Here is a 16,992-nt window from a genome sequence, read left to right as displayed (position 1 = left end):
TTTATTAATGAACACAAGCCCAAATTGTTTTCCTTGTCATAACATTTACATGGGAACATAATAACAGCAGATAAAAATAAATGGGAAGTTGATATAAAAACATCTCAAAATACTGAGGAACATTAGGTACTATAAACAAATAAGAAAACATAATATTTTTCTTGAGCAAGACACCATCAGTGCCTGAAATATTTATTACAGCTCTGGTTACCAGATAGTAAAAGAAACATGAAATGTAAATCGTCCCCTTTAAATGTTCGGCTAAAATGAACATGAGGTGAAATGACCCTGATGCATAAGTCATTACTGACAGAAACTATTATTAGTTCTGCCGCTGAGTGGATAGAATGCCTTCCCCATGGCTGCTAAGATTAAAGTACAGGCAAACCATTAAACTCAGGCACTAGAGAATTTTGCATAATAAGCAATAGTCTCAAATGAGCCAGTGGCATACATACAATTTGATTTTCTTTAATGTTGTAAACTAGAGTTATTCTAATAAAAATAACTAATAAGCATTCTAATAATCATTTTATTTTGGAATAATTTAAATTTACAGGAAAGTTACAGATAGCCCAGAGTCCTATATACCCTTTACTCAGCTTGCCCTAAAGTTAACGTCTTGTATAACCGTTTGTCAGAACTAGGAAATTAATGTTGCTACAGTGCTCTTAACCAAACTATAGACTTTATTTGATCTCACTAGTTTTTCAACAATAACCTTTTTCTGTTCCAGGACTCAATCCTGAATACCACATTACATTTAATCTAATAAACATTTTAGTGTAGTTTATTACTTTAAGCATAAAATGAACAAATATAATTAAGAAGTCTAACACTTTATAATGCTATTTTATAATCATCCTGCTTCTCTCTGTTAATATAGTTACTCAAGAGGTAATTTACCTCAGCATTTGCTGTGATATTAACTTTCTGATACTCTTCATCATCTACAATTTTTGTTATAATGATATAGGTTAGCAAGAAGTAATCATTAAATTGGATTTACTAGTACGTCCTAAGAAAATGCTTCTTCTCTGCAGTTCCTCTTCTGGAGCCACCCCAAGGATAGAACGTTGAAATAATTGGGTTTTTTTTTTAGTTCTTAAACTCCCTTTTCTGCATCCCCCACTCCCTTTCTTTTAATTGCCTCTTCTTACTACAGGTACTAAGTACCCTTCTGCTTTCTCCTCACAGTACCTATCAAAACTGGATCTCAGGCATAGCTTCGATACCTGCATTTTACAAGCTGATGTGATTTTAAGTCAGTGTGTTGATTCTCAGGGCATTTACTTTTAGTTTTTATCTCTAATTGTGAAATGAATAAAAGGCTCTAGCTTCTACTAAAAAAATTCAAGCGTGAGTGTGGGAGATCCTTCCATGGGGGGGAATATGTGAAAGAAGCGGAGGCTTTTTGTTATCCTTTGTATAAGAGAAAGTAGCAGCTGACATTGTTTCTATAAGATTCAGTCTAACTTTAATTACTTTATTGATTCTATAACCCAACTTAGCAGGTTTCACTAGCTTTCATGTACAAAGAAAATAATACAACACAACGGTCTTGTTCACTATAGTCCTTTATCCATATGATCTCCAGAGGAGTTTTTGGGGTTTTTTTCCCTTTAAACATACAAATTTAATCAGATCACTGGATTCAAGATCCCCTCATGGGTTCAGCATGACTGCTGTATCCATGTTTCAGATGGAAACATTTATAAAGTTCCTTTCTTGGACATTCCATCTTTATATCTTATTGCCACCTTGATCTTGAAAAGATTTTTTTTTAAGGGGGATATGTTACCATCAACTATTCAGATGTCTACACCTTACCCTTTTTTATATTTCCTAACAGGTCCTTTGGCTCAATATATACTCTCTGAATATTTGTTAGTTAATTTATTTTTTTTAGGAAAGACAATAGCTAGATTGCTAATTCCTATGACATATGAATTACCTGAAGTGGGGCATAAAGTTATTCTCACTCACAGCCTTATAATCCCCAAAACTAACGTCAAATATTCTTTTAGTTTCATACTGTTAAAAATATTGTTACTCGGAGAATCATTATAAATTGGGGTCTTACACTCTACGATAAAATGAAGTTCTCCTAGATGATAAAAGTAAATGGACTGAACAAATGAAAGCTATACACCATCTAAGTTCTTCATCTCTAAGTTAAAATGTTGTATTGTCAAAGTAAGGGCCTCAGATCATGTAATTATTGTCCTGAAACAAGGCCTATGTGAAGAAAAAAAAAGTGGATTTATTGCCTTTCTTCCTAAGGATTTATAGTTTCTTCATTTATTCACTCATGTAACAATTACCAAGTTCCTAATTTGTCCCACACACTCAGGTATGTGCTAGAACACTGCCTTGGTTACTGGAATAACTAAGTAAGAATAATTAAGCACAGTAGTTGTGTTAATGAAAGAAGCAAATTTTAATATTATTGATACCTGAATTCATAGTGAGTGGAAAAAACTTATTTCTGTTGAACATGATTTTGCTTTGCTTTTAATGCACCCTGTTTTTAATTTGAAGGGTATCACTGAAAGGTTATTTTCTTAGAAATATATATATAGAAATCCTAAGAAATAGTTGAATCATGTTTTGAAGACCCCCATTGTCAACCATTTGTACTAGAGGAAGAAAAATATTTTAAGGGGCTTCTGCTATACTATGAGTCACTGAGTGCTCTTTTTTTTATACTTTCTTTTAATCATCTACAGGTATAAGAATGGCAGTGGAATTATCAGAAGGGCCTTTGATAATGATGCTTCCTGCTTGTCCAAAACAAGGGTACTCATGCAGCAGGAAAGTTGGTAGTGTATTGAATTCTCATTTACCTAAACCATTTTCTTTGTTACTTATTACTGACATTTCATAAAGCAGTAATCACTTACTGAGAACTAGAATTCTTAGATAATTTGAATAGTAATTCAAAATAAGGAAATTAATGTTTATATTAGCTTATTCCTGTATTATTTTGTTTATTACTACCACATCATAAATTAATCAGTTAAAATATTCTCTTCTAGAAAAAGGTATTGTAAGAATATGTAAATCATTGTCCTAGGCATGTGTGTTAGACTATCACTCTGTACATGGTAAGCTAAGCTACAGCTTTGGAATGGAACAGCATTTGTACACATTGCACTCATTATATAGCCTACTTAGACTCATGGCAGAGAATATACTCTGAGATGGTGCAGAACACATAACTTATTGGAGGATATGGTTGGAAATGAAGTTTATTGAGAACTCATTTTGTTCAAGAGTTTTATAGAGTATAACTACCAAATATAGAATGGATGGCTGGTGGGAAGTAGCTGCATAGCACAGGGAGATCAGCTCGGTGCTTTGTGACCACCTAGAGGGGTGGGACAGGGTGGGTGGGAGGGAGACGCAAGAGGGAGGGGATATGGGGATATGTGTATACGTATGGCTGATTCACTTTGTTATACAGCAGAAGCTAACGCACCGTTGTAGAGCAATTATACTCCAATAAAGATGTTTAAAAAAATAGAGTTTTATAGAGCGTAAAATATATACAGTTTTTTGAACCTTTCTTAAGGGTCATAGACACTTAAAAGAGATATACTTTTAAAAAATTAAATCGGTAATAATTCCTTTTGGCCTTTGAATTCATTTGCTTATTTAGTCTAGTTCTTGCAACAGCACTAAATCTTTCATTTGGTTACTGCAGAGCTCCCAGATATTTTAGTATTAATTTCTTATATCTATTTCCTTATCTCCCATTCAGTCTTTAACTCACTAGAACTTTAATTCTGTTCTTACTGTTTCACAAAAATTGCAGTCACTAGGTCCTTTTCTCAGACCGTATTTTATTTGACTTGGAAATATCTATTAGAGAGGATATTAGATATATTGGATATACCCCATTTTTGTTGACCAAACTCAGTGCTAACAAAGGAGAAAAAAATGAAGGTATCAAAAGCTAATATAATCCATAGAACTTTTTATTCTGTGTAATGCTTTTACATACTTCTTAGTAAGAAAGGTTAGGCTCTAACCCTTGTATGTGACAATACTTAGGCTGGGGGAAACCCACAGTGTTTTGCAATTACACTAAGCATAGCCGCCCCCCCGCCACTATCCCTTGACCTAACAGAATGCTAAGACAGTTTCTGATGAGTTAGAAGGACATGGCAGTAGTTGAACAAAGGAGAGGATAAGGCTATGTCTAGAGAGAGTAAAGAATAAGTTGTTTACTCTAGGGAGCATTATAGGATAGAGCTGGTATAAGCTTTATATGTGAATGATTTTTTTAAATTACTTTAACATCGAACAAACCCTAAACATAAAACCTAATAAAACACATTTTTTGGCTTCCCATTATCTCTTTAAATTAAATATTTTACGCTTTCATTACATTTTACATTGAACAAGCCCTAAGCATAAGACCTAATAAAACATATATATATATATATATATGTATATATATATATATGTAGGGTTTTTTTGCTTCCCATTATCTCTTTAAATTTTTTCAGTGATGGAAGCTTCCCCCCACCATTTAATTAGAGTTCTAAGATTTCCACTCACTCTTAGATAATAAGCATTCCTGAAGATATTTGAAGGCCCAAAACACTGTCTGGATTCAGAAATTAGAGTGTTGGTTCCTGTATAACAATTGAAACTCTGCATTTAACTTAAGAGTTACATGTTTTCCCCTCTCTCAGCTATTGCTGGATTTAGTTGCCAGCTTGCTAACCTTGGCTTTAGACCTTTCCAGGTTTGGTTGGACCATGGAAGGGAGAAAGAAAAAGATAATAAGAAAATCCTTACTTGAACTTTGTTTGGTGGGCTAGATATGAGGTCCTGGGATCGAGAAATATTTAGGGCTGACTCTCTCATAGGTGCTTTTGTGGGTACTTGGAAGAGTCCCATCACTGGAGCCTCTCACCTCTGGTTTCCTAATGGATAGATCTCTCTTTGAGTGGTAGATTTAGACTCTCCTTGCCCTTGCTACCTCTAGAAATCAGGGTCCACATAGATCTTATCCTTGTGGATCAGGCCCCTTGATCCCTTTCTGTAGCCCTGTTGGACTGAATCCAAGGTGAGCTCTTCCTCATATACTACCCACCTCCAGGCCATGGGAAACCCTCATGTAGACTTTACCTGGGCAAATTTGAGAGTGCAGGCCAATCCCCAAAGAAAAGAAACTCTCCGCCATTACCATCAAAGCAGTTGGTGAGCCAATCTCTAGGCTGCTTAACTTCTCTGTAGTCTTGAGTCAAGACTACAGTCATTTTGCCTCACCACTGCAGAGGTAAGGCAGTAAGTTCTCTCGGTAGGCTTCTCGGAGGCCCATCCAAATGAGTATGAGGAAAGGGAACAGGCACACTCAAATCCCTGCCCATCAGGGATGGAGGACATGAGAGGTCCAGGAATTTTGTGAACGTTTCCTTTAAAAATCTGAATTTGGGTCTGGCACCTTACTTTGGTAAGAAGTATCTCCATTCCCTTGATGTGTCAGCTGTAACTTGTCATTCAATATCCTAAGATATTCCCTCTTTGAAAAATAAGAAATTGGGGGCTGGAATTGAGTTTGACTAAAACATTAACACATTATTTTCTATTCTTTCTTGCTTCTCTGAGTGATCCAAAAGTTGTCATTTCTCTTCTTAGTTAATTAATAATTTAGTTATGGGGAGCTGGAGAAGGAATTAATATGAATTTTTCTCTTTACAACTTTTGTATTATAATAACTGATATATATTTGGGGGATGATATTTCCCACCTCTTTTATTATTTTTCCCCTTCTGATATGTAAAAGAAATAATAATAATCCTTCAAGTAAACCTCTGAGGGCTGATCTTGGACTGTGAAAACTGCTCTCTTGTGTGCCATTCATTTCAAATTTGGACTTCTCTTTAGCTACTGTGTAAATTGTCTTTCCAACAGATAGGAATGATTGCATAACTTCATTAAGGAAATCATCTCACATGAAATGTCATCTTAGAAAATAATGTTAATATTATCAATCTTGCCATATAATATTTTTGACAGAAAATTCTCTCACAGATGAAAGGTAGTTTTTCTTAATCAAAGGAAAATGGTGTCTTATTAGCTGATAAATACTCTTTTTGTTAAAAGAAGATGAGATCTATGATGTATAGAAATTACAGTTCACAGAGTAGAAAAACCAATAACTACATCAATTTCGTATTACTTCCTCCTAAGATATTAAAGTGTTGGGACAAGAAAGCAAACAAAGATTACTTATAAAACATTACTGTGAGGCTAGATGTAATAGGCTGTAGCAAAATTAGGTAGGATATAAAATTGAGTAATCTTGACCCATTTTATTTATATAGGCACATAGGAATTACCACTGTGGTCCATCCAGCCCCGCATTTTACTAACAACTGTAGCCCAAGTTTATAAAAACTGCTATGTTAGTGCTAGTCATAATGTCTGAGAACTTCAGATGGAATTGTTGGGTTGTTGGAACCAGAAAGTTGAGTTCATTGAGTTATTTTGTCCCATCACACTCCATATACTTAAATACATCCAACCTCATTTCATGTCTTTTTTTTTTCTGCGGTACTCGGGCCTGTCACTGTTGTGGCCTTTCCCGTTGCGGAGCACAGGCTCTGGACGCACAGGCTCAGCGGCCATGGCTCACGGGCCCAGCTGCTCCGCGGCATGTGGGATCTTCCCAGATCGGGGCACGAACCCGCGTCGCCTGCATCGGCAGGTGGACTCTCAACCACTGCACCACCAGGGAAGCCCACTTCATGTCTTTTTAAGTAGGGCCATAATTGGGGTCAAAGTGAATCACTGCCTTCTTTCTCATGGTATGTTTGGTGAAGAACATGACTGTGGTAATTTAGTACTGTGTCAATTCATCAGGAACTATGGCTCCCAGAATTCCCTTCCCTTTAGTAGTTTCAGTTTAGAGTTGGCCATTAGAGAAATTTGCACGAGATTTGGAAGGGAGAAGCAGCAGTCGTTATGCAGGAGGTTACTGCAGGGTCCCAGGCATTGCTCAACACATGCTTGCATATGTGCGCACACCTGAGTGTGTGTGTGTATGTGTGGTTCCTGATGTTCTGGCTCACCTTGTTCACATGGAGCAGCACCCAGGCCCATAGCTTCTCTTATTCCTATAAGATCTCCTCCTTCAGCTTTTCCAGTTCCTGGGCAAGTAGCATATGTAGCAAGGCCGTCAAAAGCACCAACTTTTTCTGCAGGCGGCCTGCATCCTTGGAGTTTGACATAATGAGTGACCAGTGTAGTTTCCAGTTTGTCCTTGTGGAAGAAAAATGTGCCCATGCTCTACCCAACTGTCTGTCCAACTTTTCTTCCTGACTCTCTGACTTACTAACTTATGGTGACTTCAGGCCCACTGCCAGATGCAGGGGCAACAGCCTTCCACAGCTCTCTTTATGGTCCCTTATTGGCTTTTCTCTAATCCTCCAGGTATTCGCATTCACACCTGTATTTCCTCAGCTTCTCACACAATCGTGTAAGTTCTAATACCCATATTAGTCCCTTACTCCATTCTATTCATAGTGTTGTTTCCTTGGCTGAACCTCATCTGATAAAATGCCTATTTATAGAAAGGAGTGCAAGAGTTACCCTTAGCTGTACCTCAGTGGGAGAGCTCAAAACACCCAAGGTATAAGATGTCCCTTGGACATGGCAAAGAAGGAGAAGATATGTGTTTGGCCTAGTAGGAGAGCCCAGGAATGCTACAGACTAGCCTACACCTAGGACTGCTAACGGATCTTAAATGTAGCAAGGAAATTAAAATGGAATCCAGAAATCTTTTCAAGTCTACCCTGTATATGTACTTATATTCTCAATGAAGTAAAATTAAAAAGAGAGCTAACTTTCAAAATGTGTCCTTTTCTTTACATATATTTTTCTTTACTAACAATTCAGTCTCTACTCTCTTTTCTGCTTTTACATAATTATAAGCAGAAAAGAAAGGAAGAAGAAAAAGAAAATCCAGAGGGTAATATGTTAGGAATTGCCTAACTTTGCTTTCTGGAGATAACTTTCCAAATTCTCTTAAGAATTTGATGAAACTTGTGTATGCTCCCAACCTGAAGTCCCTGTGAATATATACCAAAAATTTTCATTCCACTTAAGGGCATTCAAGGCTCCTGCAAAACTCATCCATGTAAGCATAGGTAGTTTATGGACCCCGACTCCCACCACTTCCATAACATCATCTTTCCCCAGTTATCCCCATCTTAGTTATTAGAATCATCATAACTAACTGATGAAGCCCAAACCCTCAGAATCAACCTCAGTTCCACTCTTCCTGATTTCTCATATCCAATCCTGATTTCTCATATCCAATCCATCAAGAATCTAGTTGGCCAAACCTCCTAAATATTGCCCAGTTCCAATACCCTCTTACCATCTTCACTCTTACCTTTATTTATCCTCTGCCTGGACTGTAGTAAAAACCTCCCAATTGATTCCTGCTTACACCCTTGACCTCTTTGGTTCATACTCCACAGAGTAGCCTGTGGGATCCTTTGAAAACATAAATCAGATTATTTTCTTTTGTAACTTAAAATTCACCAATATCTACTCATTGCTATTAGAGTAAAATCCAGAGCTATAAAGCCTCACATGACTTGGTCCCTGAAAATTTTTTCATGATGTTCTCTTGACACACTAAACATGTACCAAATTTAAGGCCTTTCTGCTAGCTGTTCCCTCTGCCTGACATCTTCTTATCTTCTTGGCCAACTCTTTCATATCGTTTTAGTCCCTGCTGAAATGTCATCTCTTCAGAGGTGTCTTCCGGACCACCACGTCTAAGATAGTAGCCACCTCTTGGTCATCTTCTATTTTATTATTTTCATAACACTTGACACTATCTGAAACAATCCCTTTTCTTTATATATCTGTTTACTTATTTACTGTCTGTCTCCCACCTCTAGGGCCTTGTCTACTTGTTTTCCACTGCAACTCCAAACCTAGCTCAGCACCTGGCAAGCAGTGAGTGCTCATCAGATACTTGTTGAATGAAGCATGTGATGGCTTTATTTTGTAAAAAAAATTATGAAATTAGTTGATGCCACAATTATACTCCTAGTTTTTATAACATATGCTTATAGAAACATTTACTGTGAAGACGTATATTGCATGCCTGAACTGTACATAATTCTGGATTGCTTGGATCACAGTGATTAGAAATAACAATAATCCATAATGCCCTTTTCCAACTGCTCTCTCAATGCCTGCCGTACCAGCATACCATTCTTTCTGTAACTGTTCCCTTCAGGAAGCTGGTCCCTCATTATGGTAAATATCTAACCCCCTGAGCCCTAAAACTTTCCTTTGGCTTCTCTACCCTTAAATTCTCCATGGTGTTGCCTGGCCCACAGTAATCCCCAATTAGTCATATGTTATTTTTATTGGCTGTGTTTTTGATGATATCCAGTTTACCTCAGGTCTTCTAAATGGTGTAAATAACACCCCCCAAGCTAGATGTAGGGGACCAAATGTGCTGTGATTCTAGCTAAAAATTAACAATAAGATGCAGATTTAAAAACATATTTCCTCTAATCTCAAAAGGACTAAGCATCAAATTGTCCTATATCTCTGTAGAATTTAGAGGAATAATAGTCTACAAAGCAGTTCCAGAAAGCTTCTCTATATCTATTATTTCAGAATTCACAGGTGGATGTACACCCCAGTTACCCCTAAGAAAATCCTCCACATCTAATAGGGAAACTCCAATATAAAGCACACTATTCTTATTAGTGTAACAGAGATAAAATTATTAACCAATTGTGTAAGGAAGTCATAATTACTAATTTACGGACATTCATAGGCTCCCTCTTTTCTTGACAGTCCACCTACACTTAAGAGAAAGGATTCTCTCTTTTTGGCCGCTTGGGGCTATTGTTTGCTATCCAAAATTCAATTGTAAGTCTAAACAAACAAAACAAATGAAACCAGAAAGGCTACATGGAGCTACATAATAATAAGCTACAGAAGAAGGAAAGAAAGAAGATAGAGAGGAAAGGCATATGGGGAAGCTGTCAGAGAAGTTTTGGAGGGCAGGGAACTCTGAAAAGTTAGAGTTTCTGGGAATAGCTGTGGTGCTGGAGAATATTAAGAGGAATGATGATGGTCTGAGAAGATTTTAAAGATGTGCTGTTTATTAAGAATGCACCAAGACCCCGAATAGCCAAAGCAATCTTGAGAAAGAAAAATGGAGCTGGAGGAATCAGGCTCCCTGACTTCAAACTATACTACAAAGCTACAGTAATCAACACAGTATGGTACTGGCACAAAAACAGAAATCTAGCTAAATGGTACAGGATAGAAAGTGCAGAGATAAACCCACCCACATATGGTCACATAATTTATGACAAAGGAGGCAAGAACATACAATGGAGAAAAGGCAGCCTCTTCAATAAGTGGTGCTGGGAAAACTGGACAGCTACATGTAAAAGAATGAAATTTGAACACTACCTAACACCATATACAAAAATAAACTCAAAATGGATTAAAGACCTAAATATAAGACCAGACACTATAAAACTCTTAGAGGAAAACATAGGAAAAACACTCTTTGACATAAACCACAGCAAGATCTTTTTTGACCCACCTCCTAGAGTAATGGAAACAAAAACAAAAATAAACAAATGGGACCTAATGAAACTTCAATGCTTTTGCACAGCAAAGGAAACCATAAACAAGACGAAAAGACAACCCTCAGAATGGGAGAAAATGTTTGCAAATGGAACAACGGACAAAGGATTAATCTCCAAAATATACAAACAGCTCATGGAGCTCAATATCAAAAAAACAAACAATTCAATTAAAAAATGGGTGGAAGACCTAAATAGACATTTCAACAAAGAAGACATCCAGATGGCCAAGAAACACATGAAAAGATGCTCAACATGACTAATTATTAGAGAAATGCAAATCAAAACTACAATGCGGTATCACCTCACGCTGGTTAGAATGGCCATTATCAAAAAAATCTAGAAACAATAAATGCTGGAAAGGGTGTGGTGAAAAAGGAACCCTCCTGCACTGTTGGTGGGAATGTAAATTGATACAACAACTATGGAGAACAGTATGGAGGTTCCTTAAAAACTAAAAATAGAACTACCATATTACCCAGCAATCCCACTACTGGGCATATACCCTGAGAAAACCATAATTCAAAAAGAGACATGTACCACAGTGTTCATTGCAGCACTATTTACAATAGCCAGGACATGGAAGCAACCTAAGTGTCCATCGACAGATGAATGGATAAAGAAGATGTGGAAAATACATGCAATGGAATATTACTCAGCCATAAAAAGAAGTGAAATCGAGTTATTTGTACTGAGGTGGATGGACCTAGAGTCTGTCATACAGAGTGAAGGAAGTCAGAAAGAGGAAAACAAATACCATATGCGAACACATATATGTGGAATCTAAAAAGAAAAAATGGTACTGATGAACCTAGGGGCAGGGCAGGAATAAAGACGTAGACATAGAGAAAAGACTTGAGGACATAGCGGGCCAGGGAAGCTGGGGTGAAATGAGAGTAGCATCAACATATATACACTACCAAATGTAAAATAGTTGGCTGGTGGGAAGCAGCAGCATAGCACAGGGAGATAGGCTTGGTGCTTTGCCATGACCTAGAGGGGTGGGATAGGGAGGGTGAGTGGGAGAGAGGCTCAAGAGGGAGGGGATATGGAGATACATGTATGCATATGGCTGATTCACTTAGTTGTACAAGACAAACTAACACAGTATTGTGAAGCAATTATACTCCAATAAAGATTTATTAAAAACAAAAAGAATGCACCCTCCCCTCTCCCTTTGACATTCCTGTCAGAAGACCTATAATACTTCTAATTATTTTTTGGTTACTAAATGTGTATCTGTTCTGAGTCATGTGGAGTACCAGATGACCTAATCCAACCAAAATAAAGGTGGTCTTCATGTTGTTAGTTTGCCTTTTGATTTTGCAGAATACGTCTTTGTGCCTGGCATATTCTTCTGTTGCTGGACCTTGTTCTTTAGTATTTTGCACTGTTTTTCATTCTCTCTATGGTTCCTGCTATACAGCATTCTCTTGCTCCTGCACCATGGGCTTACGCAGAGGGTGTATGAAGGGAGCAGCATCCCTCAGGGTATAGAGGCTTCCCTTTCCAGAGTACTGGTTGGTACATTCTATTTTCAATCCTTATAGTTCTAAACAGATTTAGCAGCAAAGAAAGGTTCTAGGAGATTATTTTATTCTTATACAACGTTTGCAGTTTTTTAGACATTTCCCCAGAAAATACCATCTACTTCTCATTGGTTCTCTCCTGTTTAATTAAAATAATTATGTTTTAACTACCTTTTATAAATGGGTCATTTACTGCCCTGAATTCTCTACCTCATCATGCTGGTAAATAATCCAGATCTCCAATGTTTATTAAATATGGGCATAAAGATTTACTTGTTTCAATAAAATGAGAAAAGAGGCAAAAATAAAGACCCCTGGAACCAATATTCATCTTTGTATCTCTCCGGTTCAGTGTGTGGCTGAACTCAGAGCAGGTGCTGGATACCAGTTTGAAGAAAGGAGAGAGAATTGGAAGGAAAGCTAGATGGAAGGAAATGTAGAAAGAAAGACAAAAGGGAAGGAGAAAATCCAGGAGGCTGTGAGGGGCACCTGGTGGGTGTACTTTTAAAAATGTGAAGAGTGTCTGAAAATGGAGTGAAAAGGCTGTCACACCTGGGAAATGTGGCCTGACTGACATTCACCTGAGTACTGGCTTCTGCAGGCCCACAATTGAGTGTTATTTGTAAATTTCACCTGGCCCATCTTGCCACAACATGGGATTCTCTTGGTCACACCCATTTATAGGACATAGTTATTAATTATTGTGCAGGACAAAGTGAGGTGTAATGTTATGTCTTTATATTTGTATTTAATAATGATTAAAATGAAATCAATAAAATATGTATATATTTGTATAAAAAAAAAGATTTGTTTCCTACTGAACATTGCATTGAGTTGGATTTTCCAGTAGAAAGGAAAGTTCGATTGTGGTAAATATGGAGATGTAACACCAAGATCCCCCTTCAAGGAAAGACTTAGCTCACCTGCTGGAATTGATGTTAACAAGCAGCTTTTAGCAGTAGGCTCCTTCAAGAATTGTCTCAGCTGCAAGAAGCCGCACCCTTCTGGGGGTGGCCCTCCATTGACTAACAGAGGGAATACAGGGCCGACCAGCTTGACACAATGTGAACAAATCTGACAGACCTTTCCAGCTTCAGCACTCCCTGTGGGGTTCTCTGAGGACTTCACGGGAAATTCATCACAGCTCAGCTTCTCTCTCTGCTTAATCCTGCTTCCTTCCCCTCCCTTCTGCAGGTATGGATACCAGATTCTTATTTCTCTAAGAAATATCGTGCCCCCTAAATGCTATCATAGAACCTGCTTCCTGGAGAAGCCAGCCTATGATAATGATCCTTAAAACTTAAAAAATATTCTACTAGTTGGAAAGAAATGTAAAGCCTGAAGTTTTCTTCAAAATCTAGAAGTTATTGTTAACTTTTGAGTACAACTAGAAGGTTAAAAGGTTACTAATAGAGATCTTTGCTTTCAGAACATCTGCTTATTTACTTTTACATTATTCTCCATATTTTTCTTACATATAACATTTTTCCTATAAAAATTAAGCATCTTAATCCTTTCACTGTTTAAAGATTTTATGGTATAAGGACATAACTAACTGCAAATAGCTCAGATGTTTGGTTTTATTTTAGTAGTATTTTCAAAACCCATAGTAATTTAGAATTTCTAGTGATTTGGATGGAGCATTAAATGTACAACCTATGAGAAAAGCAGGATAAAATTTTTAAATGCTTTAACGGGAATAAAATTTTTCATGATTTATTTTATTTTTAAATCACTCTTTTCCTTATTGCAAAGCAGTACAGCCTCAAAGTTGCAAACAAAAGAAAAAAAACACCCTAAATTCTATCATCCAAAGAAGTAATTATTGTTTGTTTTTGTGTGTATTATTTTAGCGTTTTTTTTTAACATCTTTATTGGAGTATAATTGCTTTACAATGGTGTGTTAGTTTATGCTTTATAAAAAAGTTAATCAGCTATACATATACATATATCACCATATCTCCTCCCTCTTGCGTCCCCCTCCCACCCTCCCTATCCCACCCCTCTAGGTGGTCACAAAGCACCAAGCTGATCTCCCCGTGCTATGCAGCTGCTTCCCATTAGCTATCTATTTTACATTTGGTAGTGTATATATGTCCATGCCACTCTCTCACTCCATCCCAGCTTACCCTTCCCCCTCCCCATGTCCTCAAGTCCATTATCCATGTCTGTGTCTTTATTCCTGTCCTGCCCCTAGGTTCTTCAGAACCATTTTTTTAGATTCCATATATATGTGTTGGCATACGGTATTTGTTTTTCTCTTTCTGACTTACTTCACTCTGTATGACAGACTCTAGGTCCATCCACCTCACTACAAATAACTCAATTTCATTTCTTTTTATGGCTGAGTAATATTCCCTTGCATATATGTGCCACATCTTCTTTATCCATTCATATGTCGATGGAAACTTAGGTTGCTTCCATGTCCTGGCTATTGTAAATAGTGCTGCAATGAACATTGTGGTACATGACTCTTTTTGAATTATGGCTTTCTCAGCGTATATGCCCAGTTGTGGGATTGCTGGGTCATATACTAGTGCTCTTTTTAGTTTTTTAAGGGACTTCCATACTGTTCTCCATAGTGGCTGTATCAATTTACATTCCCACCAACAGTGCAAGAGGGTTCCCTCTTCTCAACACCCTCTCCAGCATTTACTGTTTGTAGATTTTTTGATGATGTCCATTCTGACTGGTGTGAGGTGATACCTCATTGTAGTTTTGATTTGCACTTCTCTAATGATTAGTGATGTGGAGCGTTCTTTCATGTGTTTGCTGGCAATCTGTATATCTTCTTTGGAGAAATGTCTATTTAGGTCTTCTGCCAATTTTTGGATTGGGTTGGGGTTTTTTTGATATTTAGTTGCATGAGCTGCTTATAAATTTTGAAGCTTAATCCTTTGTCAGTTGCTTCACTTGCAAATGTTTTCTCCCATACTGAGGGTTGTCTTTTCGTCTTGTTTATGGTTTCCTTTGCTGTGCAAAAGCTTTGAAGTTTCATTAGGTCCCATTTGTTTATTTTTGTTTTTATTTCCATTTCTATAGGAGGTGGGTCAAAAAGGATCTTGCTGTGATTTATGTCATAGAGTGTTGGGCATATGTTTTCCTCTAAGAGTTTTAGAGCGTCTGGCCTTACATTTAGGTCTTTAATCCATTTTGAGTTTGTTTTTTTTTCTTTTGCAGTACGCGGGCCTTTCACTGTTGTGGCCTCTCCCATTGCGGAGCACAGGCTCCGGACGCGCAGGCTCAGCAGCCATGGCTCACGGGCCCAGCCGCTCCGCGGTATGTGGCATCTTCCCGGACCGGGGCACGAACCTGTGTCCCCTGCATTGACAGGCAGACTCTCAACCACTGCGCCACCAGGGAAGCCCTTGAGTTTATTTTTGTATATGGTGTTATGTAGTGTTCAAATTTCATTCTTTTACGTGTAGCTGTCCAGTTTTCCCAGCACCACTTATTGAAGAGGCTGTCTTTTCTCCATTGTATATTCTTGCCTCCTTTATCAAAGATAAGGTGACCATATATGCATGGGTTTATCTCTGGGCTTTCTATGCTGTTCCATTGATCTATATTTCTGTTTTTGTGCCAGTACCATACTGTGTTAATTACTGTAGCTTTGTAGTAGTCTGAAGTCCAGGAGCCTGATTCCTCCAGCTCTGTTTTCCTTTCTCAAGGTTGCTTTGGCTATTCAGGATTTTTTGTGTTTCCATACTAATTGTGAAGTTTTTTGTTCTAGTTTTGTGGAAAATGCCATTGGTAGTTTGATAGGGATTTCACTGAATCTGTAGATTGCTTTGGGTATTAGAGTCATTTTCACAAAGTTGATTCTTCCAATCCAAGAACATGGTATATCTCTCCATCTGTTTGTATCCTCTTTAATTTCTTTCATCAGTGTCTTATAGTTTTCCGCATACAGGTTTTTGTCTCCTTAGGTAGGTTTATTCCTAGGTGTTTTATTCTTTTTGTTGCAATGGTAAATGGGAGGGTTTCCTGAATTACTCTTTTAGATTTCTCATCATTAGTGTATAGGAATGCAAGAGATTTCTGTGCATTCATTTTGTACCCTGCTACTTTACCAAATTCGTTGATTAGCTCTAGTAGTTTTCTGGTAGCATCTTTAGGATTCTCTGTGTATAGTACCTTGTCATCTGCAAACAGTGACAGTTTTACTTGTTCTTTTCCAATTTGGATTTCTTTTATTTCTTTTTCTTCTCTGATTGCTGTGGCTAAAACTTCCAAAACTATCTTGAATAATAGTGGTGAGAGTGGACAACCTTGTCGTGTTCCTGATCTTAGTGGAAACAGTTTCAGTTTTTCAGCATTGAGAACGATGTTGGCTGTGGTTTTGTCATATATGACCTTTATTATGTTGAGGTAAGTTCCCTCTATGCCTACTTTCTGGAGGGTTTTTATCATAAATGGGTGTTGAATTTTGTCAAAAGCTTTTTCTGCATCTATTGAGATGATCGTATGGTTTTTCTCCTTCAGTTTTTTAATATGGTGTATCACATTGATTGATTTGCGTATATTGAAGAATCCTTGCATTCCTGGGATAAACCCCACTTGATCATGGTGTATGATCCTTTTAATGTGCTGTTGGATTCTGTTTGCTAGTATTCTGTTGAGGATATTTGCGTCTATATTCATCAGTGATATTGGCCTGTAGTTTCCTTTCTTTGTGACATCTGTGTCTGGTTTTGGTATCAGTGTGATAGTGGCCTCGTAGAATGAGTTTGGGAGTGTTCCTCCCTCTGCTGTATTTTGGAAGAGTCTGAGAAGGATAGGTGTTAGCTCTTCTCTAAATTTTTGATACA

At 37.5% G+C, this 16,992-nt stretch overlaps 1 protein-coding gene across 1 annotated transcript in view; it reads left to right on the top strand.

Annotated features, from left to right (window-relative positions):
- The first annotated feature begins 1,982 nt into the window (after nucleotides 1–1,982).
- Nucleotides 1,983–16,992, top strand: part of FAM237B (family with sequence similarity 237 member B) — a 39,783-nt gene continuing 24,773 nt past the window's right edge. Inside the window, exon 1 of the mRNA XM_089917084.1 lies at nucleotides 1,983–2,862. Coding sequence (XP_089773210.1) covers nucleotides 2,738–2,862 — 125 coding nt within the window. The 5' untranslated portion in view covers nucleotides 1,983–2,737. The remainder of the gene's footprint in view (nucleotides 2,863–16,992) is intronic.

This window comes from Delphinapterus leucas, chromosome 9, assembly GCF_059928025.1.
Source record: "Delphinapterus leucas isolate spDelLeu-1000000601 "Yukka" chromosome 9, BTC_Dleu_Yukka2, whole genome shotgun sequence".
Classification (NCBI taxonomy): Eukaryota; Metazoa; Chordata; class Mammalia; order Artiodactyla; family Monodontidae; genus Delphinapterus; species Delphinapterus leucas.
This window is presented reverse-complemented; position numbering and strand designations above follow the sequence as displayed.